This window comes from Tetranychus urticae, chromosome 1 (assembly GCF_039701765.1).
Source record: "Tetranychus urticae isolate SD_2017Ah chromosome 1, NJAU_TeUrti_SD_1.0, whole genome shotgun sequence".
Taxonomy (NCBI): Eukaryota; Metazoa; Arthropoda; class Arachnida; order Trombidiformes; family Tetranychidae; genus Tetranychus; species Tetranychus urticae.
In genome coordinates, this window is record NC_142958.1 from 24,115,014 (window position 1) to 24,141,250 (window position 26,237).

General features: G+C 31.5%; 5 protein-coding genes across 21 annotated transcripts; 4 read left to right on the forward strand and 1 right to left on the reverse strand.

Annotated features, from left to right (window-relative positions):
* The first annotated feature begins 113 nt into the window (after window positions 1-113).
* Window positions 114-9,280, forward strand: LOC107362394 (uncharacterized). 8 transcript variants are annotated; one of them, XM_089266587.1, is made up of 6 exons: window positions 137-316; window positions 1,968-1,999; window positions 2,639-2,878; window positions 4,350-4,868; window positions 5,765-7,941; window positions 8,466-9,280. In XM_089266587.1, the coding sequence occupies exon 5, from the start codon at window positions 5,912-5,914 to the stop codon at window positions 7,655-7,657; it is 1,746 nt and encodes a 581-aa protein (XP_089122713.1). In that variant the 5' UTR covers window positions 137-316; window positions 1,968-1,999; window positions 2,639-2,878; window positions 4,350-4,868; window positions 5,765-5,911; the 3' UTR covers window positions 7,658-7,941; window positions 8,466-9,280. The 8 variants fall into 8 exon arrangements, with proteins under 8 accessions (XP_025016619.1, XP_089122713.1, XP_089122714.1 ...); XM_089266589.1 differs by lacking the exon at window positions 1,968-1,999 and having other exon boundaries at window positions 145-316; window positions 5,765-7,690; window positions 7,755-7,941; XM_089266590.1 differs by lacking the exon at window positions 137-316 and having other exon boundaries at window positions 1,694-1,999; window positions 2,389-2,878; window positions 5,765-7,690; window positions 7,755-7,941.
* Glut1 (Glucose transporter 1) lies at window positions 1,179-26,068 on the forward strand. 9 transcript variants are annotated; one of them, XM_089266581.1, is made up of 12 exons: window positions 1,179-1,304; window positions 18,599-18,694; window positions 18,761-18,921; window positions 20,121-20,314; window positions 21,777-21,986; window positions 22,072-22,160; window positions 22,229-22,540; window positions 22,599-22,674; window positions 22,739-22,866; window positions 22,943-23,159; window positions 23,511-23,744; window positions 23,933-26,068. In XM_089266581.1, the coding sequence occupies exons 1-11, from the start codon at window positions 1,290-1,292 to the stop codon at window positions 23,666-23,668; spliced, it is 1,656 nt and encodes a 551-aa protein (XP_089122707.1). In that variant the 5' UTR covers window positions 1,179-1,289; the 3' UTR covers window positions 23,669-23,744; window positions 23,933-26,068. The 9 variants fall into 9 exon arrangements, with proteins under 9 accessions (XP_089122707.1, XP_089122710.1, XP_089122712.1 ...); XM_089266579.1 differs by lacking the exon at window positions 1,179-1,304 and adding an exon at window positions 17,730-17,899; XM_089266580.1 differs by lacking the exon at window positions 1,179-1,304 and adding an exon at window positions 18,392-18,477.
* On the reverse strand, window positions 9,316-9,976 carry LOC107362397 (conserved oligomeric Golgi complex subunit 7-like). Its single transcript, XM_015929455.3, has 2 exons — window positions 9,872-9,976; window positions 9,316-9,806 (listed from the first exon to the last, which is right to left on the reverse strand). Exons 1-2 carry the CDS (start codon window positions 9,872-9,874, stop codon window positions 9,417-9,419), a joined length of 393 nt encoding a protein of 130 aa, XP_015784941.1. The 5' UTR covers window positions 9,875-9,976; the 3' UTR covers window positions 9,316-9,416.
* LOC149094808 (uncharacterized) lies at window positions 10,756-12,154 on the forward strand. Its single transcript, XM_089266595.1, has 4 exons — window positions 10,756-10,857; window positions 11,014-11,123; window positions 11,204-11,626; window positions 11,688-12,154. Exons 1-4 carry the CDS (start codon window positions 10,851-10,853, stop codon window positions 12,072-12,074), a joined length of 927 nt encoding a protein of 308 aa, XP_089122721.1. The 5' UTR covers window positions 10,756-10,850; the 3' UTR covers window positions 12,075-12,154.
* LOC107362282 (uncharacterized) lies at window positions 12,392-16,020 on the forward strand. Of its 2 annotated transcripts, XM_089266596.1 has the most exons (5): window positions 12,392-12,721; window positions 13,229-13,982; window positions 15,440-15,562; window positions 15,683-15,792; window positions 15,891-16,020. In XM_089266596.1, exons 1-2 carry the CDS (start codon window positions 12,460-12,462, stop codon window positions 13,882-13,884), a joined length of 918 nt encoding a protein of 305 aa, XP_089122722.1. In that variant the 5' UTR covers window positions 12,392-12,459; the 3' UTR covers window positions 13,885-13,982; window positions 15,440-15,562; window positions 15,683-15,792; window positions 15,891-16,020. The 2 variants fall into 2 exon arrangements, with proteins under 2 accessions (XP_089122722.1, XP_025016622.1); XM_025160854.2 differs by lacking the exon at window positions 15,891-16,020 and having other exon boundaries at window positions 15,683-15,879.
* Window positions 26,069-26,237: the final 169 nt, after the last annotated feature.

Consider the following 26,237-nt stretch of genomic DNA (forward strand, 5'->3'; position numbering starts at 1 on the left):
GGCTTATTTTTACTTTTGAATAAACCGGTTCAGTGCTTAAAACTATTATAAGTATTGCACAGAGACACCTATGTCTTAATATCTAAACTCATGAAATTCTGAAATTTGGAGGGAGAAAGTGAGATACCAAATAGAAGTTGGTTCGAATATGGAAAGGCTGTGAAGTCGATTTAAAGCTGTGGTTTAATTTAATCTTATTTCTTGACTCATGTTGTTAATCAGTTGGATTAATTTTTCTTTTTTTTATACCCTGAGTGTCGTCAATTAAACCATGTGTAAACCAATTTGGTGTCCAAGTGGACATCATTGTCCTGAGGTGAGTTTACATTTTTACCTAAAACTGGAACTGTTTTCCACCATTGTGTATGTGTTTCTGATGTGTGTTGTTTCTTCTTAACCACATCTCAAACAGAATCTTCCATCAACACTATTGTCAATATAATCTCCATCATCATCTATCCAACCTGAAATATCTCAACTTATCTCATCCCTTATGTATTAGTGTTACAAGATTACCATTTCACCTATCAATATCAATATTTCTCCGTTAATCAACTCTTTATCTCATAAATTATGTGTACCTTTAAAGCTATATCTGGTTCTAATCTAGTGATGTTCCTTTTTATCGATTATATCGATATTAGTCGATAAAAAAAGATATGTTAGTCTGTCATAAGATTCTCGATATTAGTCGATAAAAAAATTTACTGTCTTCATGCTTGATTTTTATATTTTTTGGGCTTTTCACTGTAATTTTTCTTAAAATATAATAGTTAGTCTTTCGTTAGTTTCTTTTCAATATGCCAAAGCGTTCAAAGATTTGATATTTTTATGATAAAAAAAACAAATTCTGGAGTGAATGAAATATTTAAATTGTAAGCTTTTTGAATATCTGATAAAGAACGACTAATTTACGACTAATTTTCGATACTAGTCGACTAAAGTCGATAATAAATTCAATCTTCCGAAATTTATCGAAAAAATCAAAATAGTCATATCGAACATCACTAATTCTAATCCATCTTTGCTTTCTATTTCTTAATTACCTTTTTCTCTCCCCTTTTCTATTTATCTTTCGCTTTCTCCCTATCTTCATATCCTCATTTCACTCAACTCAATCGATTTAGATTGTTACTCTTTGATTTCATTAGATTCAATTACCACCTTGTTTTACATCTAAAGTCTCACTCTCTACTGTTAAACATTTCATTTTACATCAAGTGTTTGGTCGGTGTACATTCCTTCACCATTGTAGTTTGCTTTTTTTGTTTTGATTCACATCAACAATCATGAATATTCCTCCGGTTAGTTTTCACAGATTAGTTCCCAAGTCTCGAAGCAATTCAAGAAGGAAAACACTCATGCAAATTCACAGGCAAATTCATGAAATTAATTTTTCCATATCAAGTTTGTCATTTTTCATTTAGATAACTCTTTTTTTCATAAGATTTAACTTTGGGCTTGATGGTTGACTCCATTATTGAAATTGGCTTTGCTAATCAAAATTGTTTGGATTAATGAAATACGACTAGTGATAGGTTGGCAGAGTTATCATTAAATCAAATGATCAACTAAACGATTAAGATCAAATTGAGCAAGACGCATGACAAAATCGGTTAAACTGTGGAACCGCTTCGCCGATCAATAAATAAAGTTTGGTTTGGTTAGGTTGAACCAAAACAGATACATTCTCTTTCTTTCTCACAGTTCAAATGAAATCCCATTTTTCCTTCAATATTTTCTTCTCTTTCTTTTTTCCCTTTCTTTCTCATTAACTGTGTACTTTTTTTACCGATGAGAAAGCATTTGGAACCAAAATTAATCCAAAGCCCTTAGATAAAAAATTACTTTATTTACTCCCATTTTAATCCTTTACTAACAGATTTTATAACAATTTTTAAAATCAATGCTTACTTGTAACCTTTTTAGTAAACCTTTTATGTCTCGTTTCTTCTAACCATGATCAGTTAACCGATTTCCATGATTGTCTTGGTTTAAGGTAAGTCTTACGATCACAATGACCCTCTATAGTTATCAGTTATTACCATCTTATATGAGATGATTAAAGCAAACCAGAAAACATTATGTTAACAGCAGTTGTTACGAGTGTTATAAGGTTTGAAATGATAACGGCGCAAGATTGTAAATGAAATTGAAGCAGAATAGCATTGAGTTCACATTTAAGATAGAATGAGTTACATGATATACAAAAACTACGAGAAAAATGGTACAGAAAGAGGTTGAAAGAAAGGGAGAGAATTAATTAAGGAGAAAGAGGAAGATTTTGAAACAAAAAGCTGCAAAAGATAACCATGTTACAATTGTGAGTGACTATCTGTGGATACTTCAATTGATTCAATTTCAATGACAAATGTTCATCATATTTAGGTATTCGGATTCACCATTTGAAACTAGTGTTGATTCATGGATTTTGTGTGTAAAGATGTGCTCCATCTTCCCTTTTTTTCATCCTTCCTCATTGCCAACAGTATTTATCTTTCTCTACACTTCCAACATTTCATTGAAATCCATCACAATTGCTTCCTTCTAATGCGTAAAAATGAAAATTTGCCTGACTTTGTGAATCATTTAACTCTTTCTTTTAATCTCTAATCCCTTTATTTGCTTTGAATATAAGTGTTTACAACAACATTTGGAACAACTTTTAACATAAATGTATACAAACATCAACACATAAATACGTTTGAAAGTGTCTATAAATGTCATAGATGATAAATATTGAATCTATTAGAAGACAAAAAGAGGATTTGTTTATTTACAATCGGAAATGGATTGTGTGTTCTTAACAAAATTTGTTCAAAGAAGAAACAAAAGACAGCAAAAACCAAAGGATTGAGACAATAATTGTAAACAAAAGGCGAGTATATCGCGAGTCAACTAAAACTGCTTTTGTAATCAAAAGTTTATTATGGAGAACACTTGAAATTGTTTTCAACCTCGACCACATTTATTTACCAATGATTTTGCCAAAAACTGGGTTCATAAGAATGTCCATGTTTGTTGGTGATTGAAGCGATAATATAATTATCCAGTCATCAAAAAGTCTTGATTGCTTGAGTAAATCTTGGGAAGCCTTCATCTTTATACTTTTTGTTGTATGAAAATAATAATGGTTGCCAATAGCATAGTGTAAGTGATTTTGATTGAAAAAAGCCAAGGTGTAATTGGAGACTTTCAAGTTGCATCTAGGAATGCACCATTTGACTTGTTAATCCATTTTTCCATCATGTTTGCCTTGTACAATAATGATTACAATGTTGAATAACATCTTTTCATCTTCCTCTTTGTCTTCCCCTTCTTTAACATTTAGCTTTGCATGGTTTGGCAGTATAATCTTCTCAAGACAAACAGACAAGAGAAACTCAATCCATAGTATTAAGGTTAGCATCCAAGAGGAACAAGGAATAGTTACATGATGAGATATGAAATAAAGAGACAGGGAGTGAGGAAAAAAATAAGACAAGAGAAACTCAATCCATAGTATTAAAGTTAGCATCCAAGAGGAACAAGGACTAGTTGACGAGACATGAAATAGAGAGACAGGGAGTGAGGAAAAAAAATGAGAGTAAAAGCTAAGTGAGAAGAAGAAACAAGTCAAGAGAAATGTTTTGTCAAGAGAATGGTAGAAATGAGAATCATACAAAGAATATGAAGATTGGGAAAATATCAAGTATTGTAAGGAGGAAAGGAAAATTCAGACAAAGTTATACAATTGAATGGAGAATGACTTTGAAGAGGATTGCATCCAATTTAGATGCTAATTAATTTCTTTCAACATTGTTCTGGAAAATCAGGTTCCTTAACCATGAGGAACACAAAATATTCACACGAAATGTAGATATGAAGAATGGAAATGCTAATAGATATGATCATCACGATGAATGATATAAACACAGCATTCTTGTTTATTTGATTAAAATCGTCTAAAATGTGTTATTGATGTTTCTCCTTCTTTCTGGATAGTTTCAATTCCCAAGGTTAATCTGGGATTCCGGTGTAAATTTGAAATAATGAGAATATGAAGAAAAAGATGAAATAATTTAAATAAGAACAGTAAAAGAATATCAATTGAATTGGTGTGAATAAGAATAAACTTGAAAAAGTAAAGTTAATAGATTCTTAGCTTTGCCTTCTCAGGAAATGAATCCACTTTTCAGTCTACTCTTTCTTCATCTTTCATGAAGCATTACACTGAAAATAACTATTCATGGAATATATTGAGTGGTGTGTAAGAAAATTGATGAAGAAAAAAAAAGAAAAATAGTAAACCTTCTTACATGGTTCCTTTTTTGTTTCTTTTTTTCTGTCTCTTTCCTCTCTTTCATCAGATTGACTTGATTTTTTTTGGCCATCAAGAGATATAAAAAGTAAATTACTTTCTGCACTGATGATGGTTACAATAGTCCAAAATAAAGCTGAATCAACGAATATTTGGTCATAAACTAGCGAAAGTCTTCCATGAATAATATCTTACCACCTAACGAGAACTTCATTATTTCTCTTGTTCTAAGCATTTCTTTGTTATCCCATCTCAAATGATCAGTAAGGAAACAAAAAGCATCACAAGAAACCAGCTATTCTCTTCTTTTTTGACAATCCAAGTTGGCACGCAATAAATAAATATAATCTTTGTGAAGGACAAATCTAAGCACAAAGTTTTATATCTCTAGATGTAACCAGCTTTCATTTCAACTCCAATCAACTTTATATTCTGCTTCCATTGCAACTGGAAAAAAAAAACTTGAGAGCCATGATGTTTCATCAGCATGGCTGTTAACTCGTCCTGTGGATCTGATAGAAGAAAACTGGAAAAGAAATAAAGAGAATATATAAATATATATATTAAGGTATAACAGAAACGATCAATAAGTTTACAGGGAGTGAAAGGAAAGCAAGTGTGAAGAAAATACACATAGTAGAAAAGCATAGGAAGACATTTAGAGGAGGAAAAAGGAGAAGATAAAGAAGAAGATATTTAGTGAAAAAAAGAGTGAACGATGAAGGTTATCCGAATCGAGTTCAGCCTACAGCAAATGGGTGAAGTAAATGTGTTCCTATTTTGGTGAAACTAAGAAAGTTGAATCATTACGGTTGAATAGATCCTCAAGGAATTGACACGAGAGTGAAAATTATCTTCCAACTTGAATGGGTGTGCGATGAGAATAAGGTATTGAAAAGAGAATCCAAATTTTGCAAGAAAATTCCATAAAATTGCAGAATTTATTTTTATATAAATATATATATTACCTATTAGGAATAATAATAAAGATAGAAATGAGAAATCAAATGAAACAAAAGCAAAAGTAATAAAAGTGAAAAAGGGTTAATCAAAAAAGTTTCAACCAAGTGATTTTATTCCTAAGCAAAAAACTATCACCATCTTTGAAGCTTGAATGGTCACTTCGATAATACACCAAAACCTCGTATATTTTGCTTTTTTGGAGTCCAGACATCTAATGTTCAAAAAAATAAAATAAATAAATTTTTCTTTACGGTGACTGTAAGTTACAGTAGTTGACAATCAAATGAGCTCACTTTTTTACTCATATGAGCAAATTTAATTTTCAGAGACTGTAACAAAAACTTAGCTCACTCTATTGTGAACTACTGTAATTTACAGTCAGTTTATCATTTGCTTATTTTATTTTTTTCAATGTTAGATGTCTGCACTGCAAAAAAGCAAAATATACGAGGTTTTGGTGCGAAAAGCAATTTAATGACAAATATCATCTAATATTTCCAGAGAAACAACCAGTAAAGTTGGAAAAGCACTTAAATGTTGGTGATAAAAGCGAGGAGAGAAAATTGGACAAATAATCGACTCGCAATCAAATTAAATTTTTAAAAAGCAAATCAACGAATAGAACCAGATTACGGAGAGACAAAGAAAATGTCGATAGAAGCAAGCCTTTTACTAATTTTTCTACTAATTAGGATAATCACGTCTAAAACGATGGTTTTCCTATCATCACCGATTCCCTGTGATTTTGATAAATATCCAGAGTCAGGATGTGAAGATTCAATTGGATCTTATTGTGACCTGAAAACATCTCGGTGTCATTGTAAAGCTGATTATCCAATAAGATTGTTTAAATATTGCCTTCGATATGTAGGCATCAATGAAACCTGTTATACTTCCAGACAATGTAATGAAACGTTAAACGCTGCTTGTTACATTCTTGGAACTGAATATGATCATTCAGGTGGTCACAATGTTGGTTTTCAATTGAGTGATTGGCCAGAAGGTAAATGTCGATGTCGAATGGGTCATCAATTTGATTTAAACAATGGTACTTGTGTCAAACGAACTATAGGTTCTTGGTGTAATGTTGATCGTGATTGTACCAAAGAAAATTTTCACTCTTTTTGTAACCGAAAAAATAGTATTTGTGAATGTTTATATGGATATATTTATGATTCTATTGATGATGCTTGTAGCCCACAGCGTTTATATGGTTCTAAGTGTCGCTCTTCAGACGATTGCTCTCGTGATCAATTAGTTTGTACTGGAGGACGGTGTAAGTGTCCCAAAGGTTCTCATTGGGATGCCATCTATCCAGGTAGCTTGTGTAAACCCAACAATGACAGTGCCTGTGCTTATGGTTACAAATGGGACTCCGAAAAGGAAAGATGTGTCCTTAAAATTTTTAAAGACAATGATAGTGAAGATCTTGATGATCTTGATAGTGTTGGTTTAATAGAGAGTGATCATCGTCCAACTCGTGGACGAGGTGGTGGTACAAGTGCGAGTGGAGCTGATGGCGATTCTTGGTCTAAAGTTACCATAGTGATGATTTTTATAATTAGCATTGGATTTGTTCTTGTGTTTCTCCGATATTGGTATGTCCGAAAAAGAGAGGACAGTGAAGAAGATTTAACAGAAAGAGGTCATATAAGGCCCATTTTGAAATCTTATTACGGTGATCATATGATTCACACAGGAACAGTGCCATTGGGTCCGATTGATACCAATGGTATTAAGTGTCGTCTATCACTGGACGATTCTGTGATTCACTGTGATGGAATGGTTAAGTGTACATCAACCTCTTCTTCTCCTGGTCAACCTGGTCGGCTCGAACATCATCATCATCCCATTCATTCAGCTTTATCTGATACAATTGTTCCATACGATTGTCCCATAGGCCATTGTCAAGGACATTGTCCCAGTCATCTAGATATGCTCGAATGTGAAGTTGTTGGCTGTCATCAGATTAATGGATCTTTGAATGTTGGTGTTGAAGATTGTAATAGACATGATGATGTTACAACTTTGATTGAAGGTAATGATCCTCTTATTATAACTGGAATGACTGATCCTTCTAATGACTTTGTTAAGAATGGTAAAGAGACAAAAGACATTGGGAAAAACGGTAATATAAATAATAATTTCAGTGAAGATGAGGCTGATGATGGTCTTGGATCACTTGGTAATCAAGAAAGTGAATCTCCAACCCATGAAGAAGATGGTCCTCAAAGTGTAAATAAACAGAGTAATACAAAGGCTCAAATTAACCCAATTGAACAGACAATTGGTCAAAATGTTTCAGCAAATGTGGTAAAGGATGAAAACACCAGTAGTGATATAAACAACAATGGAAACAGCTCAGACGGTGGCGATACTAAAGATGATGACTAACCTACGCTTAAAATGGATTAGAAGGAGAAAAAGGTTGAATTTATTGCAAAAATTGTCAACGAGCATCGATTTTTTTGACATCTTATCATTCTGTTAGTTCTATTAGAATTACGATTGATTGAAATCGGCAGCTAAAAAGATTTGGTGCTATGATTGTTCGACTGAAACCAACCCTAAATATGGCGATCCTTTCAATATTAGTCTGGTTCGAGGTGAAGACAAAGATGTTACCTTCACCCAATGTGAAGGCTGTTGTATTAAAATAGTTGCGAAGAAAGACACTCGTAAGTATTATTTGTTATTAATTTAAGGATTAATTTAAGGATAAAGTTAACTCAATTAGTTGATCGATTTTTTGATTGGTTGATTTATCTCTGGCTGAAACTCTCAATAATTATCAAAGTGTTAACCTATGGACCACATTGTTTTACCTAGTAATCAATGAAAGCAATTAATTTTCCAGCTTGTAGTTCCTCGATATTGAAATGATCCTTGATTTGATGCCAACAAATTTCTGGAGCTATTCGAAGAAAGAATTATTATTTCTCTGATAGAAATGAACGTATTGTGAACGTATCTGCATGACTTCATCTTATGTTCCGCTGATAGATTGAGATTCATGATTGTCCTGATTTTTGTGCCAAGACACCAGATATTGTTTTCACTAATCATGAATTGATAGCTTTTAAAGGCTATCAGAGATAAATCAATCAGTCTATCGATAATCACTCAGATGAAGGAAATTTAGTCAAAAATTGTTATCCATGACATTGGATTAATGGAATGAAATTTTCTTTTCTTTTCACAGCTCAGCAAATAATCCAAAGGACTTGTACAGGGAAGATCCAGATTAACCTTTTCATGGTGGATCATGTTTGCATGGAGGAATCAGACGGAAAAGGCCACATGTGTTTCTGTGAAAGTGATGACTGTAACTCAACTTTCAAGATACAAGTGAATCCACTCTATTTAGGATAGTCCTTTTATTTCACATTTCATCTCATATCTTCAGTTAACAATCATGATTCAATTCAATTCATTTAAATTCAACCAACAGATGCAGATTCATTTACAATCTGACCTGTTATTTACCTGCCCACTTTTACTTTCTCGTCGTTTCTTTTGTTGATGACTGCAAAATCAACAAAAATACTGAGCATAGTGCTTCCAGCCATAAACCAGTCTACCATGGAAAGGATAGTGATAAACTAATGGACCCAAATTCATTAAGCTGTCCTTATCAGCCTACTTTGAATGTAGACCAGAATCCGCTATATTTTGAATCAAACCGTGTTCTCTTCGAAGCACATAAAAATCGCCTTCAAAGGCAACGAATAAGGATAAAGTGATATCAAAATGCACTCATCAAGACTCTATCATTTGGGTTCAGATTGATCTTTGTCGCGGAACTGAGAAAGATAATATCACATAGCCAAAAAAAGGAACAACAGACTTTTGATGTATATTTGTAAAAACTAAGATCATCCAAATGGTCACTGTATCATGTTCATTATTATTTACAAAAAATCATCTTCTGATACTTCAAGCCAAATCTCGGTCTAATTTTATGTGAAGATAAGCCAAAGTTAATCTTCAATAAAATCGAAATTAAAAAAATATTAAGACTCGACTTGACATCACACAAATGTAATCACCACTTATTAGTCAAGGCATGTTATATTTATCCGATTGATACAAAATTACATTTGATATTAAAATATCTGAGATGGCAACATTTTAATAGTAAAAAAATTAAGAATCAAGACTGATCTCGGTTATTTATCTCATTAAGTGCAACTAATTTGTCCTCAATAACTTGTTTTGCATGATCTATTTCAGCTAATTGAGACATTCGTAGGTCTGAGTCCATAGAAAGTTTGTCAACATTCCCTTTTATTGCAACTAAATCATTCTTGAAAGTCCTAGCCTGTTCACACAAAACATCAATGTCTCGATTCAATTTGGGCAAATTACCAATAACACTTAACGCAGTCTCTTCCAGAGATTGGTTGATTTCCTGGATGAATAATTGAAGCTTGTAGACAATATTAGAAGCATAGTTTTCTCTATTTTCCTTAGGTGCAGAATTAAGAGTATCATTGATCCAATCAACTGAATTAAAATTTTCTTCAGTGAATGCTTTAAAATCCTGTAGTTAAAAGACATTGGAAGTAGCATTAGTTAGACATTATCAAATAGAGCATCAGGACTTACCATTATTTATTCATTAACAGATAGATTTTTGATTTAGGCGATGCAATTCTTGAAGATCGGTAATTTATCAAATTAGCTATAACACTGAAATCAAGACATACGTTTTGATCAATATTATCACAAAAAATACAGATTTTATTTTTGTTTATCACATGTGGCTCCGTCTCTCATCAAAATAAGTCTCCCTTTTTGCCAGATATTAGACATTAAAAAACTTGATGTATTAAAGCATGAAATACTAATTTTTTATGTTAAATACTTTGATGATTTCGTTTAAAAATGTATTTCAAATTAGTTGACCATAGTTAGTAGACCACAGTTAGTTGACCATAGAAATTCACATTAGTTTAGTTTGATTATCTTGTGAAAGACGTAATTGAGGAATTATTTTATTTTTATCATCGATACAAATTATTTATCCTATTCCGCAAATTTTCGCAATAAACAATACAGTAAGCTACCAGATAATGAGAATACCTTGAAATAGCTTATTTACACTATTCGCCGGGCAACTTATTTTCTTGATTATCAACTTTCTTTAACTAATCAAATTCAAAATATATTGCTTTTTAAACTGATTTCTTGAGTTTCTTCATTGATATTTGGCGAAATGAAATTAGATTTAGTTAATTAATAATTAAAGAAATTTAAATGAAATTCAAATTTGATTTAACTCTTCCATTGAGGGGCCGTTGAAAAATTGATTCTCATTATCTGGTAGCTTACTGTAGTATAAAATATATTTTATTCAATCTTTTATTGTGCAGCACCACAATTAAACTACAATTACAATTACAATTACCATGCAAGCAAAAAAATTTAAAGTAACCGCGGATTCTGGTTAGTTTAACTATTGGTTGGCAAGCTGAGCAGACAAAACAAACTGAACAAATATTCATCACATTGATCATAATCTGGATTTCTTTGTCATTTTAAATTTTGGGTTTCCTGATTACACAGAAGCTATCACTTCACCAAAATGACTCGTAAGTATTACCCACGTGAATTCAACTTATGAGTGCCTACGATCTTTCCTTTTATAATGACTGTCAACACAATTTCCTATCAAATTTACTATATGTATCCCTACAACTTGATAGACCTGTTGTATTTTCAATGAATTTTTTTCTTATTCTTTTAAGGGGGTAATCAACGTGAATCGGCCCGTCAAAAAATCAAAAGTTCCAAGGAAAGAAATTTTACTATGGAGGATCCTACACCTGAAGAATGTAGTTCTCCAGAAGGAAAAGTCGTGAGTTTATTTGTATTTTATTAAGTTTATATATATTCATCTGATTTAACTTGTTATTTTATGTATTTTATTATATGCAGGCTCAAGAAAGCGTTGAATTTACCCTGTCCAGTGACGAGTCTATTGGCTTAGATGATTATGCATCGAATAATAATTTATCTCTTCTGAGTGATACTGCCAGTTACCATGAGGAATCTGTCAGTCCCGAGATTGATTTTAGTAAAAAATTCGTAGATGTTGGTTGCCATCAAGTCGCTCAACAGAAAGAAATTGGAATTGGTTCTGGCAATACTATTAGGCTTGAAACTGGAATTGGTTCTGGCAATATCACTACGAGTGAAATTGGAATTGGTTCTGGAAATATCACTACGAGTGATAAAGGTATCCAATGTGAAATTCCACAACTGGTTGTACAAAATGATATTGGTTGCCAATATATTGAACCAGTTTTGCAGACTAACGAGCCGATGAAGCTCCAAGTAGATGAACATCAAGTTGATTTGGTAAGTTGTTGATATTATAATGTGTTGATTGATATTTAATTGATATCATTTTATTTTTCAGCTTGCTGATGTGCCTTGGGACGAACTATTGATTGATAGTTATATTGCAGATATCACAAATCACCAAACAATTACCCATAAGGGTAAATTATATAAATATGTTTTAGTGCAAAGGGATAATTTAAAAGTGTTAAGTTATGACGAGCGGACTAAACTTATTAAGGCCTGGATTACTTTAAACATTGTAGACAATAGGAATAGTTTTTATTCCTGTAAAATACATCGTGGTGGATGTAAATTTGTAAATATTACGACCCGGTCTAAATCAAAGGTTGATAATCATGTTCAAAGTTATTTAATGTATATGATTTGTATACTTTGTAAAGAAAAAGTGCTTCACCGACCAGGATTTGCCCAACACATAGAATGTAAACATCCTAATCAATAGAATATCTTTAACTTGTATTTAATGAACCTTTGTATTCTTTATTTAATGTAATATTTGTAATTAAAATTTGTTCGGCGTAACATCCTTTGCTCCTAAAACTAATTTTATGTGCAATATTATATGCAATATATGGATAATTTTACTAGTATTTCACATATTATTGCATTGATTTTATCATCAACGGAATAAAATATATACAATATTATTGATATCTATTATGCATATTGCTCATTATATCCATTGTTTATTTGATTTGATTTTATTAAGTTGTTTTTCAATACCAAAGTTAACAAGTCTTTCTGTCCAATTAGTTAATTAGTAAATGGACTTTTGTCTTCCTTTCCTTACTTTGACAACATAGTTTTATTTTATTTTCTCCTCATTAATGCAACTAATTGTTTTAACTAGTTTTTCTTATTGTGTTCAATCTGTTTCGAACTACATCATGAGTACCGAACTCGATTTATACGCAAAAAAAGCCTCGATTAAAAAGCGTGGAAGTATGTCGACATCTAAAGAGTTGAAAAGGAAAAATTCTAATAAAATTAGTGTTGCTGAATTTAATAATTCAAAAAAACCAATTCAAAATCTCTTTACGTTATTCAATTTATGTTCAAGAAAATTAATCATAGATCGATCCAAGAAATGTAAGTTTATTACAGTCACCATTGAGAAACTGCACTTAATTTTTTCAATGGTCCCTATTAAGGAGGAGTTTTATCTACTTTGAATTTCGTCGATTTTTGATTCGATTTCTTTAATTATCAAGTGACTTAATTCAACTTTCTTTCGTGAAATTTTAATCAAAAAACTCGCCAAATCAGATTAAAACAAAGTTTGAGGCTAAATTCGATCTAATAAGCAAGATTGAAAATCATGAATTTCGCTGCCCGATGAATAGTGTAAATAAGCTATTTCTAGCGAGGTGCAGTTTCTCAATGGTGACTGTAGTCTATTTGCTCTATTAATTAATTAATTGTTTTATCGCATTGTTCTTTGAGGTTCTATCTCCGTATATGTTAAACATTGCAAGTGTAATGTGTGTTTTGGGAATATTGGTGACAATATTTACAATTTGAGTAAAAAATCTGATTTTTTATTAATATTGCATCCAGTTGACGCCACTTCTTCTTATTCATCAAATGATTCTTTAGTTTTAAACAAGATTTATTCAACTTTTAAGCCGCCAACGTTTCATATGGTCAATGGATTGTCTCATATTGATTGTGTGAAAGCTTCACTCGTGAAAAAGCATATCCATCCTGCGATAGCAGAACAATTTGGTGACAACAAGCTGCACAAGATTGACACCGACACTGAAGTGTTTCAACGCATTCTAATCATAATTCACAAAAAATATGAGTCAAAATCAAAGAATCGCAGACGTAATATACAAAAAGTATTTACCGACCAGGAACTTTTAGAGGAGACCATCGTTGCTGGTAAAAAGGAGGAAAAGCGGAAACAACGAATCTTGAACAAGCGACAAATTTTCGATAGGATTAATGTAGATAAATCTAGGTTAATCTTAGAGTTTGATCTAGATACACATGAACCGATTGTGGAAGTTGCTCCTGTATTAGCTAAAAAAATGAAAAGTCAACAAATCGAAGGTATCCGTTTTATGTGGGATTCAGCCATTGAAAGTGTGTATAAGGCTAAAGAAGACGGACCAGGGTGTATTTTGGCCCATTCTATTGGTTTAGGAAAAACATTTCAAATCATTACTTTTCTTCACACCATTCTTGCTCACCGTTTAATCAAAAAACATCAAGTGCGCATTGGTTCTTTGCCCAGTAAATACCATTAAAAATTGGATCGCTGAATTTCGTCAATGGTTAGAAGACAATGGCCTTCTAGAATTTCATCTTTTCGATTTGAGTGATTCTAAACAGCAACTTCAACGAGGTGAAACATTTAAACTTTGGAAATAGTAGTAAGTGAAAGTCCTGTTCTGGACCCAACTCGTCCGTACTGGACCAACTCGTCCGCTCTGGACCAACTTGCGGTTCTAGACCAACTTGCGGTCCTGGACCAAATTTTAACACCGTATGACGGTGCGCTATTAGATTTCGGTTTACCAAAACTGCCCGTTCTAGGACAGAGCATGCTCTAAGACCTAAGCTATATAAGACAGTGATTTTATTTTGATTCATTAAAAAATGGATTGGTTAACCTATAAGAACGTGGTTGGATTCATAATGATCCTAATCATTATTTTTGTTTTATTAATTCGTACTTTCTATCATCCTACAAATAATCATGTCGTCAAGCTCGCTTAATTTTTCAATTGCTAATATTGTAAGTCTATGGAAAATAGACGGACCAATACTATTAGAAATTGATAATTCTAAAAGAAAAAAGAAATTCAATGCCCAAGTTATAAGGAAAAATGGAGTTTTCCTCGTTTCCACGATCTTTCCTTTTATAATGACTGTCAACACAATTTCCTATCAAATTTACTATCAGGTTTCCCGGAAAGTTTTTACGCTCTTGAAGCGTTTTTAGTTAAAACAATTAATTAATTTAGTAAAATTGGTTCAATTGTTTTGATTTTTTCCAAAATACTAATTTTATATTTATTCTTTAATTTGAGCCTAATTTTATGATTAAAAATATTGATTAACATACCTAAAATTTGAATCAATTAAATCATAATTTTTGTGAAATTTTTGATAATCAATTTGAATTGTTAATTAGAAATGATCAACAATTCAGAATCAAGAAAACTTCACAACATTCGAAAGCTTGAATTTCATTAAATCACTGTTAAAAATTCGAAAATTCTAATTATTACCATTATTTAATTATTTCAGGATGATTAAAGTTTCATTTAACATTGAATCTCCATAGAAAGGATATTTTGAGATTTTTCAGGATTTTGATGATGAATCCTATGAAAATTTTACATGAAAAAATTTCAAAAAAATCCGTTTTTGTTAGCTATCGAACAGAATAATTAAATAATGATAATGATTAGAATTTTCGAATTTTTAACAGTGATTTAATGAAATTCAAGCTTTCGAATGTTGTGAAGTTTTCTTGATTCTGAATTGTTGATCATTTCTAATTAACAATTCAAATTGATTATCAAAAATTTCACAAAAATTATGATTTAATTGATTCAAATTTTAGGTATGTTAATCAATATTTTTAATCATAAAATTAGGCTCAAATTAAAGAATAAATATAAAATTAGTATTGTGGAAAAAATCAAAACAATTGAATCAATTTTACTAAATTAATTAATTGTTTTAACTAAAAACGCTTCAAGAGCGTAAAAACTTTCCGGGAAACCTGATATATGTATCCCTACAACTTGATAGACCTGTTGTATTTTCAATGAATTTTTTTATTCTTTTAAGGGGCTAATCAACGTGAATCGGCCCGTCAAAAAATCAAAAGAAACTCCAAGAGAAGTCAAAAGGGTCAGGTGCTAATGCTAAGGATGGTAATAAAGGACTATCATTAGAAGAGCGAAAACATAGGTAAATTGATGGATTCTGTTGCTAATTGCTATTTTTTCCGATGCCCATCTTGATATAAATCACTCCATAACAATCGGTTGAAACGGTTCTCATGAAAATTTACTCTCGTTTTGCTTCCAGGGATGCAGAGATGATGAGGCCAAGCAACTGAAAGCACAGGAAAAGAAGACACAGCAAACATGAATAGTTTACTCCCTGGTTTCCTAAAATGATTCAAAAAAGACTAAAATGTAATCAAATCGTGAAAAATTTTCCTCAGTCTGAATCACAAAGTTAAACTATTCAATGTATTAATTTATTAAAATGTCTGTTAATTATTATACTTTAGAGGATCCGTCAAAGTGGTTTATTTTCTTACCCTCACATTCTGATTCAACGAAGTTTTAGGACAATTTGATCAATCTCACAAATAAACCTGAATTTATAAAGCTACATTAAAAATCGCCAGTTTCTGTGGGTTTTCGAGTATAACCAAATCTGAATTGAAATAGCAAAAGTTAAACTCGAAAAGATTTGACTTTGCACCAAAGATCTATCAAAATAATCTTGCCTGATACCAAAGTTTTAACTAAAGATATCCACGAATATCAATTGTAAGTATTATTCAACAATATTATAGTTTAGCTTTAATAATACAAGTGGATTCCCCGACTATGATTGATCGTAAATGTCTTTTTACTGGATAGACACAATTAATCCACATTTAAAGAACTCGAATTCTTAATGACAAAAAGCATCTACAGAATAAGCAATTCAAAAGTTAGAATCCTGAGCTTTTAAATTGATAAGATTCATTCCGAAATGAAAAAAGCCTTTCTTAAGCCCACGTAAAATTTGAGATGAGGTTTCTATTTTCATGGATGTAGTCAAATCATGACTTACATGCTGTGTCATTTTTTCCCCAGAACCCGCTCAGTTTGAGCACAGCTTTGAAACAAAAATTAGATAAATTAACTCACTAATTAAACAGATATTATAGATTGTATAAATTGTTAATTGACAGATTGGATATTTAAAGCAAAGTACATTGTAACTTACAATTTGTAAGCATTGTATTTAAGGCTGTAAAGAAACAAAAGATGGGAAAATATTGGAAAATATTGGAAAATCAAAATACAGATCAAGGTAATAAAGATGAAGCTAACTTGATTGAAGAAGATAAATCTAAAGCTAGATTTTTCCTTATTTGTATCATCTTTCTTCGTCATCAATTGATTGAACTTCTAACATGGATGGAAGAAAGAGAAACAGGGAAACAGGAAGAGAAAGGATTGAAAATTGTGAGTGAGAAAAGATGGAAAGTATAATAATAAGAATATATTGCATAAGGTAGTTCGAACCTCGAACATTAGTCTTTATTTGTTTCCTAATTATATTCCAGTTAAAGTTTTTTGGAGTTCAATTTTTGTCTCCAGTTCAGGATGTTTGCTTAGAAAATGAAGTTTCGTTTGATTTCAAGGATTTTTCAGAATCTTCTGACAACTTGCAGATTCCAAATTAATTCTTTCTGTGTCATTTGGTGAGATCGATTTAATCATTGAGAAATGGAGATCTCCATTTAAAGATCATTCATCGGTAATTTGATCGGTAATTTTAATCAACTCGGTTTATTTTTAAATTTGTTTTGATTCATTATTGGTCTATTTATCCAAACAGTCTGAACAGTCTTCAAAATAACTAAGGGTAAAAGTTTAATGAACCAGATTTACCTTGATTCTTCATAAGTGTGAATATATGAAAAATCAAATTCGCCGATGAAATCATTAATGCACACAATATTTAAAGGTTATACTAATCAAAGTAGAAATGGGTTGATTTGAATTGAATCATTATTAAAAAATAAACCATTTAAAGCAAAAATTGGGTTCATTTTATTGGGGCGACATCTGTCTTTCACTTTTTCGTCATCTCATAAATTTATTTTGCTTTCTCTCTTCAAGAGTTTCGAGTCTCTTGTTATTACTCTTTGTCGAAGATGCTGTGATAGAAAGACGAAGATAGTCGAAGATGTAAAGGGATAAAAGGGATGAGAAAAGGATGCCGAGAGGTGAAAAGAGACTGCGGAATGAAAGGGGAAGCAAAATAACCTTTGAAGACAGAAGAAATTTGGAGGGAGAAAGTGAGATACCAAAGAGAAGTTGGTTAGAGAAAGAGAGATTTGGTTAGAAAATGGAAAGGCTGTGAAGTCGATTTAAAGCTGTGGTTTAATTTAATCTTATTTCTTGACTCATGTTGTTAATCAGTTGGATTAATTTTTCTTTTTTTTATACCCTGAGTGTCGTCAATTAAACCATGTGTAAACCAATTTGGTGTCCAAGTGGACATCATTGTCCTGAGGTGAGTTTACATTTTTTACCTAAAACTGGAACTGTTTTCCACCATTGTGTATGTGTTTCTGATGTGTGTTGTTTCTTCTTAACCACATCTCAAACAGAATCTTCCATCAACACTATTGTCAATATAATCTCCATCATCATCTATCCAACCTGAAATATCTCAACTTATCTCATCCCTTATGTATTAGTGTTACAAGATTACCATTTCACCTATCAATATCAATATTTCTCCGTTAATCAACTCTTTATCTCATAAATTATGTGTACCTTTAAAGCTATATCTGGTTCTAATCCATCTTTGCTTTCTATTTCTTACTTACCTTTTTCTCTCCCCCTATCTATTTATCTTTTGCTTTCTCCCTATCTTCATATCCTCATTTCACTCAACTCAATCGATTTAGATTGTTACTCTTTGATTGTATTAGATTCAATTACCACCTTGTTTTACATCTAAAGTCTCACTCTCTACTGTTAAACATTTCATTTTACATCAAGTGTTTGGTCGGTGTACATTCCTTCACCATTGTAGTTTGCTTTTTTTTGTTTTGATTCACATCAACAATCATGAATATTCCTCCGGTTAGTTTTGACAGATTAGTTTCCAAGTCCCGAAGCAATTCAAGAAGGAAAACGCTGATGTTTAATATGATCCTGATTTGTAACACTCTTGATCCTAACCTAATTTTTTCTCATCTTTCAGGGTCTGACATGTATGCTTATGTTTGCTATTTTTTCGGCGGCTCTGGGAATGTTTCAATTTGGTTACAATACTGGTGTAATTAATGCTCCTCAAAAGGTATTTATGATGCTTCAAAGATATTTTAAATCTTGTTATTAACTATTTTCTCTTAATTTATTTTAGATCATTGAGGAGTTCATTGATGGTGTATATAAAGATCGCACAGGGAATTATTTATCTCAAGAATTAAGTGACTTCCTCTGGTCATTAACTGTTTCCATTTTTGCTGTTGGCGGTATGGTTGGGGGTATAAGTGGAGGTCTGATTGCTGACTGGTGTGGGAGGTTAGTAGAAAAGGATTTTAATGTTAATCGACTGTTGGTGTACTATTAGTTTCCCTTGACTGTCCATTGTTTATTGTCATATTCTTTTATTTAAGTTAAGAAATGAAAAACATATGGCAGTCTTCATCTTAATTTACTGTGAATTTTTAAGCATTTCACTTATTTTTGTGCCGCTAGCTGCTAAATTTTTTTCAATGAATTGTTTCCAATATGTCCAAAATCTAATATTTAATTAGACAAGCCATAACAGGTAAACCACAATGACAGTTTATCTTTTTATCATTAACAAAATTATTGTAAAAATGATTTACATATGCAAACTGTCAATTCAATTACAGATCTATTTTGAAACATGTAACAGAAAGGTATTAGGTTTTGACATATTTGAAGCAAAATTTTCAAGTTATCACAGTTTAGTGAATCACTTTTATTCAGATTTACTCTGATTTCAAAGTGACAGCTTTTTTTAGCCTCAAAATACACATGTATTAACTTCATAGCTAGAAACTGCTGACAATTATTCAAATCTGTTGGTTGCTAAAAAAAGCTTGAATTAACAAAACAATCAGCCATGTTTACTGTGATCCCGATGATTATTGATAAATCAATTTATGACTTAAAGACGTAATCTCAGTATATAAATGTATCCTTTTGTGTATTATAACAATGATTAGCAATCGTTTTACAATTATAGTTATTATAATGCAAAAATAGTGCTAATAATGATAGATTACTTATTTTCCCATTGAATCAATTAAAAAAATCTATTGGCAAAAAAACTGAACTGTAAGAAATGATTGTATATTGCAGTTGCAGTCGCTCTAATCGTCAATACAATATATTATCGTAAAACTAACTAGGTTCTTGTTAATTTTGCCCTTTATCAGTCTAAGTTAAACGTAACAATCTAACAAACAGTGGATATTGATTATATTTTTTAAGTGTTGATTCTTGTAACGATTGAACAATGAAAGTAAAAGATTGATTCAACTCAACAACAATAACTTTTTCTTACTAAAACCAATATTGATATTATCGTTTTCAATTATGCAACTGAAAAGGACAAAAGTTGGCTACAATTTACAATTTTATCTTTTATTCGCTTATTTTTCATTAATTAATTATGTCCATGAACCATGATCCAATTGTTCATTTTCCTACTAATTCTTGTTTCTATTGTCTGTCTTTTTATTTTCTAGGAAATGTGGCCTTCTTCTGAATAATGCTATAGCCATTTTGGGAGCTACTTTGATGAGCTCAAGTCAGCTGTTTAAAAGCATTGAATGTCTAATAGCGGGTCGATTTTTTATCGGACTTAACTGTGGTATTGCCACTACTCTGGTTCCAATGTATCTTTCAGAGATTGCACCAATTTCTTTGCGTGGTGCTTTAGGTTAGATGATTTTTTTATTTAACCTCACCTTAATCCCTCACAGTTTTTCATCCTATTGATATTGCCTAATCTGATTCAACGTTAGCCAATTTAACCAGTGAATTGTCACCTTTGATTGTAAATTGATTTCCAATTATGATCTGGTAGTGATTTTCAAATGATTTTCATGATAAATCTATATGCGTTTAATTTTATTATTTAGCATATAATATGTTTACTCTATGATTGGGAAAATTTATTTCTCAGAAAAATACAAATGCATAGGTAATGCTTATAGCGATTACATAAATACTTGTTTATCGCGTGAATATTGTGAGGTTAGCCGTCATCTGCAAGCAGCTCTCAATCAATATTAATTATTTTTATTTCTCAGTATTTCCCATCCAATTAATGATTATTAAGGTAAAAATATTTAATCTCTTGTATCACCTTGGAATAATTATCTAATAATCATTTCTTGTTGATTGTTCTTCTCGAGATTTTGTTTTAATAATATTGTCCCTGCTTTGATTCCTTAATAAGGTTACGGCTTGGGTCATTACGTGTATAAAATTAACTGATTGATTTGTGTTATCATGATGAAAATGTTTCCTTTTAAATAATGCGGCATAATTATGAGGTTCTCTTTTAAGATTGATAGACAGTTCATGCCAATTGGTCCAATCATTGATAAAAATGATAGTTTTATGTTCGTTTGGAAGAACCAATTCAATCAATTGAATTATGAAACAAATTTTATTGAGTGAATGGTTAATTGCGCTCAAATTGTTAGCAGAAATGATCCAAATTGTAGTCTGTTTTAACAAACTGTTTAACAAATTTTATTGCTTTTTCTTATTCACTTGCAGCATTCCAATGTATATTACCTTTTATAACAAACTACAACAGTGATTATTAATAATCATCCATTCAATTTTCAGATACACTTAATTGATTATAAAGTGTTATTAAGAGTCTTGTTATCTGTCTATACAACAATTACAACTTGTAATACTTTTAATTGATCAAATCCTTCCAATGTCATATTTACCTCAATGTGTACTCAAATTGCTTTTTTGTTACAATTTGTAATGATGCGTACATTCCATTTTCCCCTCAATTCGTACTTGGTAATTATATTAAGTAGATTTAAATCTTAGCTCTTAGATTATCGCAAAGTCATTAATCGATGAATATTTAATTTTATCGTATATATTTGTTGAATCAATAGAAAAATTCCCATTGAATCTTCTAATCTAATATGATATTTAAACCAAATTCAGATGCTTAGACGCAGTGTATAAGCTAATAAAGTAAGCAATTGGAGATCAATTTCTTGATACAATGTTGCATTTTAACCATGATAGCAATGAACACGTTTTCGCAAAATGATCCATTTGAATATAAATTATACTAGATTTAATTAGTACATTGTACAGTATATTTTTATCGCTAAATTTTGATTTTTGTTGTTTCATTCCAGGAACTGTTAGTCAATTAGCTGTGACAATTGGTTTATTGTTAGGTCAGATTCTGGGTATTCCTTATATTTTGGGTACAAAGGATGGCTGGCCTTTTCTGTTGGGAATTGCAATTATTCCTGCTGTTCTTCAACTTTTGCTTCTTCCAATGTGTCCAGAAAGTCCGAGATATTTACTGCTCAGTAGGGGTCAATTACTAGACGCAAAATTTGGTAAGAATAATCTAAATTAAACTTCACTCTCAATTATGAAACCATTTTTATGCCTTTCATTTGTTTCCTTTGTCTTTATACTTAGCTCTTCAACGCTTACGTTGTTCAACTGATGTAGAAGAAGATATCGAAGAGATGAGATCGGAACACAAATCGCAACAATCAGAAAAACGGGTAAGTGTGATTATTAATTTGATTTTGCATCGATAATTAATTAATATCCATCTCTGCTTCTTTTACAGTATACCATATGGCAGGTTATACGCAATAAACAATTCCAAAAACCAATAACTATTAGTATTGTAATGCAATTATCACAACAACTTTCCGGAATCACAGCTATTTTTAATTATTCAACGGAAATTTTCAAAAATACTGGTATCGATCATGAATCAGCTCAATTTGCCACAATTGGTGTGGGGACTGTTATGGTTATTATGACACTTGTTTCAATACCTTTAATGGATCGAGCTGGTCGTAGAACCCTGCAATTATGGGGGTTGGGTGGAATGTTTATAACCAGTATATTTTTTACCATTTCATTATTAGTTCAAGTAAGCTACAGATTCTTAAATTAAGTCAAATCACTATTTAATCTTTCTTTTTCAACAGTTTATATATCAAGGAATGGCTTACGCCGCAATCGTCAGTGCATTAGCATTTGTAATATTTTTCGCTATGGGACCAGGTAAATTGCTAATGAATAATCAAATTTCTTTATTTTAACCAAAATGAAATTATCTTATTTTCAGGATCTATCCCATGGTTGATCACTGCTGAGCTTTTCTCTCAGGGGCCTCGACCCGCTGCTATGAGTATAGCTGTACTAGTCAATTGGTCTACTAATTTTGTTGTTGGAATTGGTTATCTTTTTATGCAGGTTTGTTAAATATAATGGACTGAATTAAGAAAGTTTATACAATTGTAATTAATTTTAAATCTTTGTCTTTGTTTAGCATCATCTTGGAGATTATACATTCCTGCCATTCACTGTTTTCTTGGCTATTTTTTGGACTTTCACTTACAAAAAAGTTCCCGAAACAAAGAACCGAACATTTGAAGAAATTGCCGTTCTCTTTCAACAAGGTAATTCTGGTCTAGCGGGTGTGGATAATATTGCTGAAAGACCTACAACTTCCAATGTTTTAGCAGATGAAAAGCCAATGGAAGCATGTGAGTTAACTCACCTTCGACCTGGTTCAGGCCAGTCAATGTACACAGGCGAACCGACAATTTACTCAACTCAATAATTTAGTTGCTTAATGCTTGCTTCATTTTGTTTATCAGTTCCTTGAAAATTTAGTGAATTGAATGTTTTCCATTATCTGTGCTTATTTAGTTTTTAAATTCACCAAAAAAAGTCTTCCATTCCATTTTTTATTTTATTTTATACGTTCCCTCCTTTTTAAACTATCCCAATCATCTTTCAATGTCAACCTTTACAAAATCATCTACTTATCTGTGCAATATCAAGTTGTGACATAAAATTTCCATTAATTTTACACGCTTACCAACATGGACCAGGTATGCATCATAATCATCATCATCATCATTGTCATCACGGCGGAGGTTTTCCTCCTCTTATACCTCCCATACCAACTGTTACTCGTAAAAAAATTTCAGTCGCTGAGATTGATGGTGATACATTAACTGCTAACCACGTTATTGAAGATCAGCTCTAACTGTAACTTAAATTTAAAACTAATTCAATTTAGAAATTTTTAAATTTTCAATTTGTCAGCAATCGGACTCTCACATGTAACTTTACATTTCGCTTCCCCTACTTTTAGTTTCCTCGTTGATTTGTAATTTCTTTTTGCTAACCATTTATTTCCATTTATTTTTGTCACCCATTTCATACCAATTTTAAAGAATCATTTTAATTATGTTACGATACTTTTTTGATTGCACGAAAACTAATTCCACTTTTCATTTTTTATTTACAGCTCAGGGAACAGACAATGTACCTGAATCACCGAATAAATAATGCAATACAAGATTGATTATCAATTTGCAAGAATAGCTCAATTCGTTCATTGTAAACCCTGATATTTGATTGTTCCATGATGACTGCTCAACTCTAACTTCTCACAATGATCAAATCTTCTCAATCTTATTTGTTTTCCCCATCATCATCCTAATCGCAATATGTTTCATAATCCATCATCCATTTTCATTTACAAAGCATTCATTGACAAGCCTCTTCACAACGATTGGTTCGTTTTTTAATGGTATTCTAAGTTTCAGCGATTTTTATAATTTACTCGTTACTTATTTATTGTGAATGTAATTCTGGAAATGAAATGATGTCTGAGCAGCACAAAATCCAAGATTAATTCCATTGGCTAACTGTTAATGGTCCAGTTTTTAAACAACATATTGAATCACTTCGCAAATAACATCAATAATTCAAGCTGTTGACATCAAATTTATCAACATCATTTACAAATATTTGGAACATCTTTTTTATAATCAACATCTTCACAATCAAATAGGTGCCGATGAGTTTCCATCCCTTCCTATTTCCCCTTGAGTTTCAAGAACATTCAATCAATTGAAACTAGATTTTCTGCTCAATTCCTGATCACACGACATCCAATAAGTGATTAAATTCCATCTTGATTTAAATAGTTATCATCGAATCTTATTCCATTCCTGTTCTTAAAACCATTACCAGAAAACTCATAAAATTGATTTCAATTGATGAATAGCGTTAACCACCGAATATTGAGATTAGATTCATTAAATGCCTGATGAATAGGGTACATAAGTTACTTCTAAAGTACCGACTACTGACAGGTTCCTGTAAATACAACCTATGACTTCAAAGATAATGTATTTAATCTCGAGATTTTTTAAACCAGTCATCAATATAACTTTTAATGCAAAGATGGAGTTAAAACAATACTTAAAGAGCTCATATCACTTCTAAAAACAAATTAATGTAATTCATGGTCAACTCTACACGGTGAACAGAAGAAAGAGGACCCAAGTCAACAATCACAATCAAACTGTTTATCCATAAAATTATATAAATACCAAGTTAAAGCGAATATTGCTGTTAAATTATTCAAACAAGACTAATTATCTTGACGAATAGTTTGATTGATTGTTACCAGAGATGAACTTTTAATACAGAGGATAATCTATCAGTCAAATGTGGGACTGTTAAAGTTGTGAAAGCAAATATGGAGATGAAGAAGTTGATCTTCTACCAAGATGCCAATTAATCTTTAATCATTATCTTCGTTACAGTTAAACCATCCTGATTATTGTGCTTCTCAGGCAAAACAAGCTTACAACTATGCACAACATAATCTAATTTTTGTATTCCTCAAAATATAACAATTTTTGGATCAAGAAAATGGTTCGCCAAGGACTGATCAATGGTTTCTAAGCACATCTTCAAGTTTAAACTAACCAAGATGATGATTTACATTTATTTCGTGCTTCCATCTCGGACATTTTTGTTTCCAGTCAAACTTCGAACTTACGAAAAGGCGATTATAAAGTACAATGTTTTCAATGTTCTAAGTCAAAACAATTGAACAAAAGGTCAAAATTTCGTTGCTACCATATTTATCTTAAAAACTGTAAACCCTGTTAAATCGTCGCCTGTGAACTCAGTGACCAAGAGTAAAACAAACTGCTTTGGTTGTTGGATTGGTCGTAACATTTCAACACATTGAAAATACTCTGTAGTATTACTTTTATCATTTTTGACCATCTTCCTTTTAAAACTCGCAACTTTCCAACCTTTGCTTGCAATTCAAATTTCAAGTCATGCCAAACACTCACACACACACTCATACACACACAAAGTTGAATACATTCACAAAAAAAAACATTGCCCGATCAATTACAGTTTTTCCCAATCAATAAGGAAAATTGTGCCTTCAACATAGGTATCTATGTCAAAAAATTCACCCAAAAAAGATATTTACCAAGTGACTCTTCCTTTTCTCTGGATATTAATAAACTGGTCAACTTTTTCAAATTGAATTGTAAAAACTAAATAGTCAAACTGTCAAACAAACTAAATTGAAGATAGCACAATAAAAACAAAACTTTTCAAATCTTTACTCACCATTTTTCAACATTTATTGTTTCATTAACCTCAGTTTTATATATTTTAGGTGTCTACATATTTTTCATGTTTCATCAATTAGGAGAATGCGAACGAGCTTTTCAATTTGCCGCCATTGGCAATTTCTTGGTGAAGATTTTTTTCTTACGATTTTTCTCACTTGT

Excerpts from the sequence above, each read along its gene's own strand:
- Glut1 (XM_089266579.1), top strand. The coding sequence starts at position 17,855 with ATGTGTAAACCAATTTGGTGTCCAAGTGGACATCATTGTCCTGAG. Across the intron at positions 17,900-18,598 it reads GTGGACATCATTGTCCTGAG|GGTCTGACATGTATGCTTAT; the intron begins GTGAGTTTACAT and ends CTCATCTTTCAG. Across the intron at positions 22,161-22,228 it reads CGCAACAATCAGAAAAACGG|TATACCATATGGCAGGTTAT; the intron begins GTAAGTGTGATT and ends CTTCTTTTACAG.
- LOC149094808 (XM_089266595.1), top strand. Across the intron at positions 11,124-11,203 it reads GTTCTCCAGAAGGAAAAGTC|GCTCAAGAAAGCGTTGAATT; the intron begins GTGAGTTTATTT and ends TATTATATGCAG. Across the intron at positions 11,627-11,687 it reads ATGAACATCAAGTTGATTTG|CTTGCTGATGTGCCTTGGGA; the intron begins GTAAGTTGTTGA and ends TTTATTTTTCAG.
- LOC107362282 (XM_089266596.1), top strand. The coding sequence starts at position 12,460 with ATGCAACTAATTGTTTTAACTAGTTTTTCTTATTGTGTTCAATCTGTT. Across the intron at positions 12,722-13,228 it reads CATAGATCGATCCAAGAAAT|TTTTAAACAAGATTTATTCA; the intron begins GTAAGTTTATTA and ends ATGATTCTTTAG.
- LOC107362394 (XM_025160851.2), top strand. The coding sequence starts at position 5,912 with ATGTCGATAGAAGCAAGCCTTTTACTAATTTTTCTACTAATTAGGATA.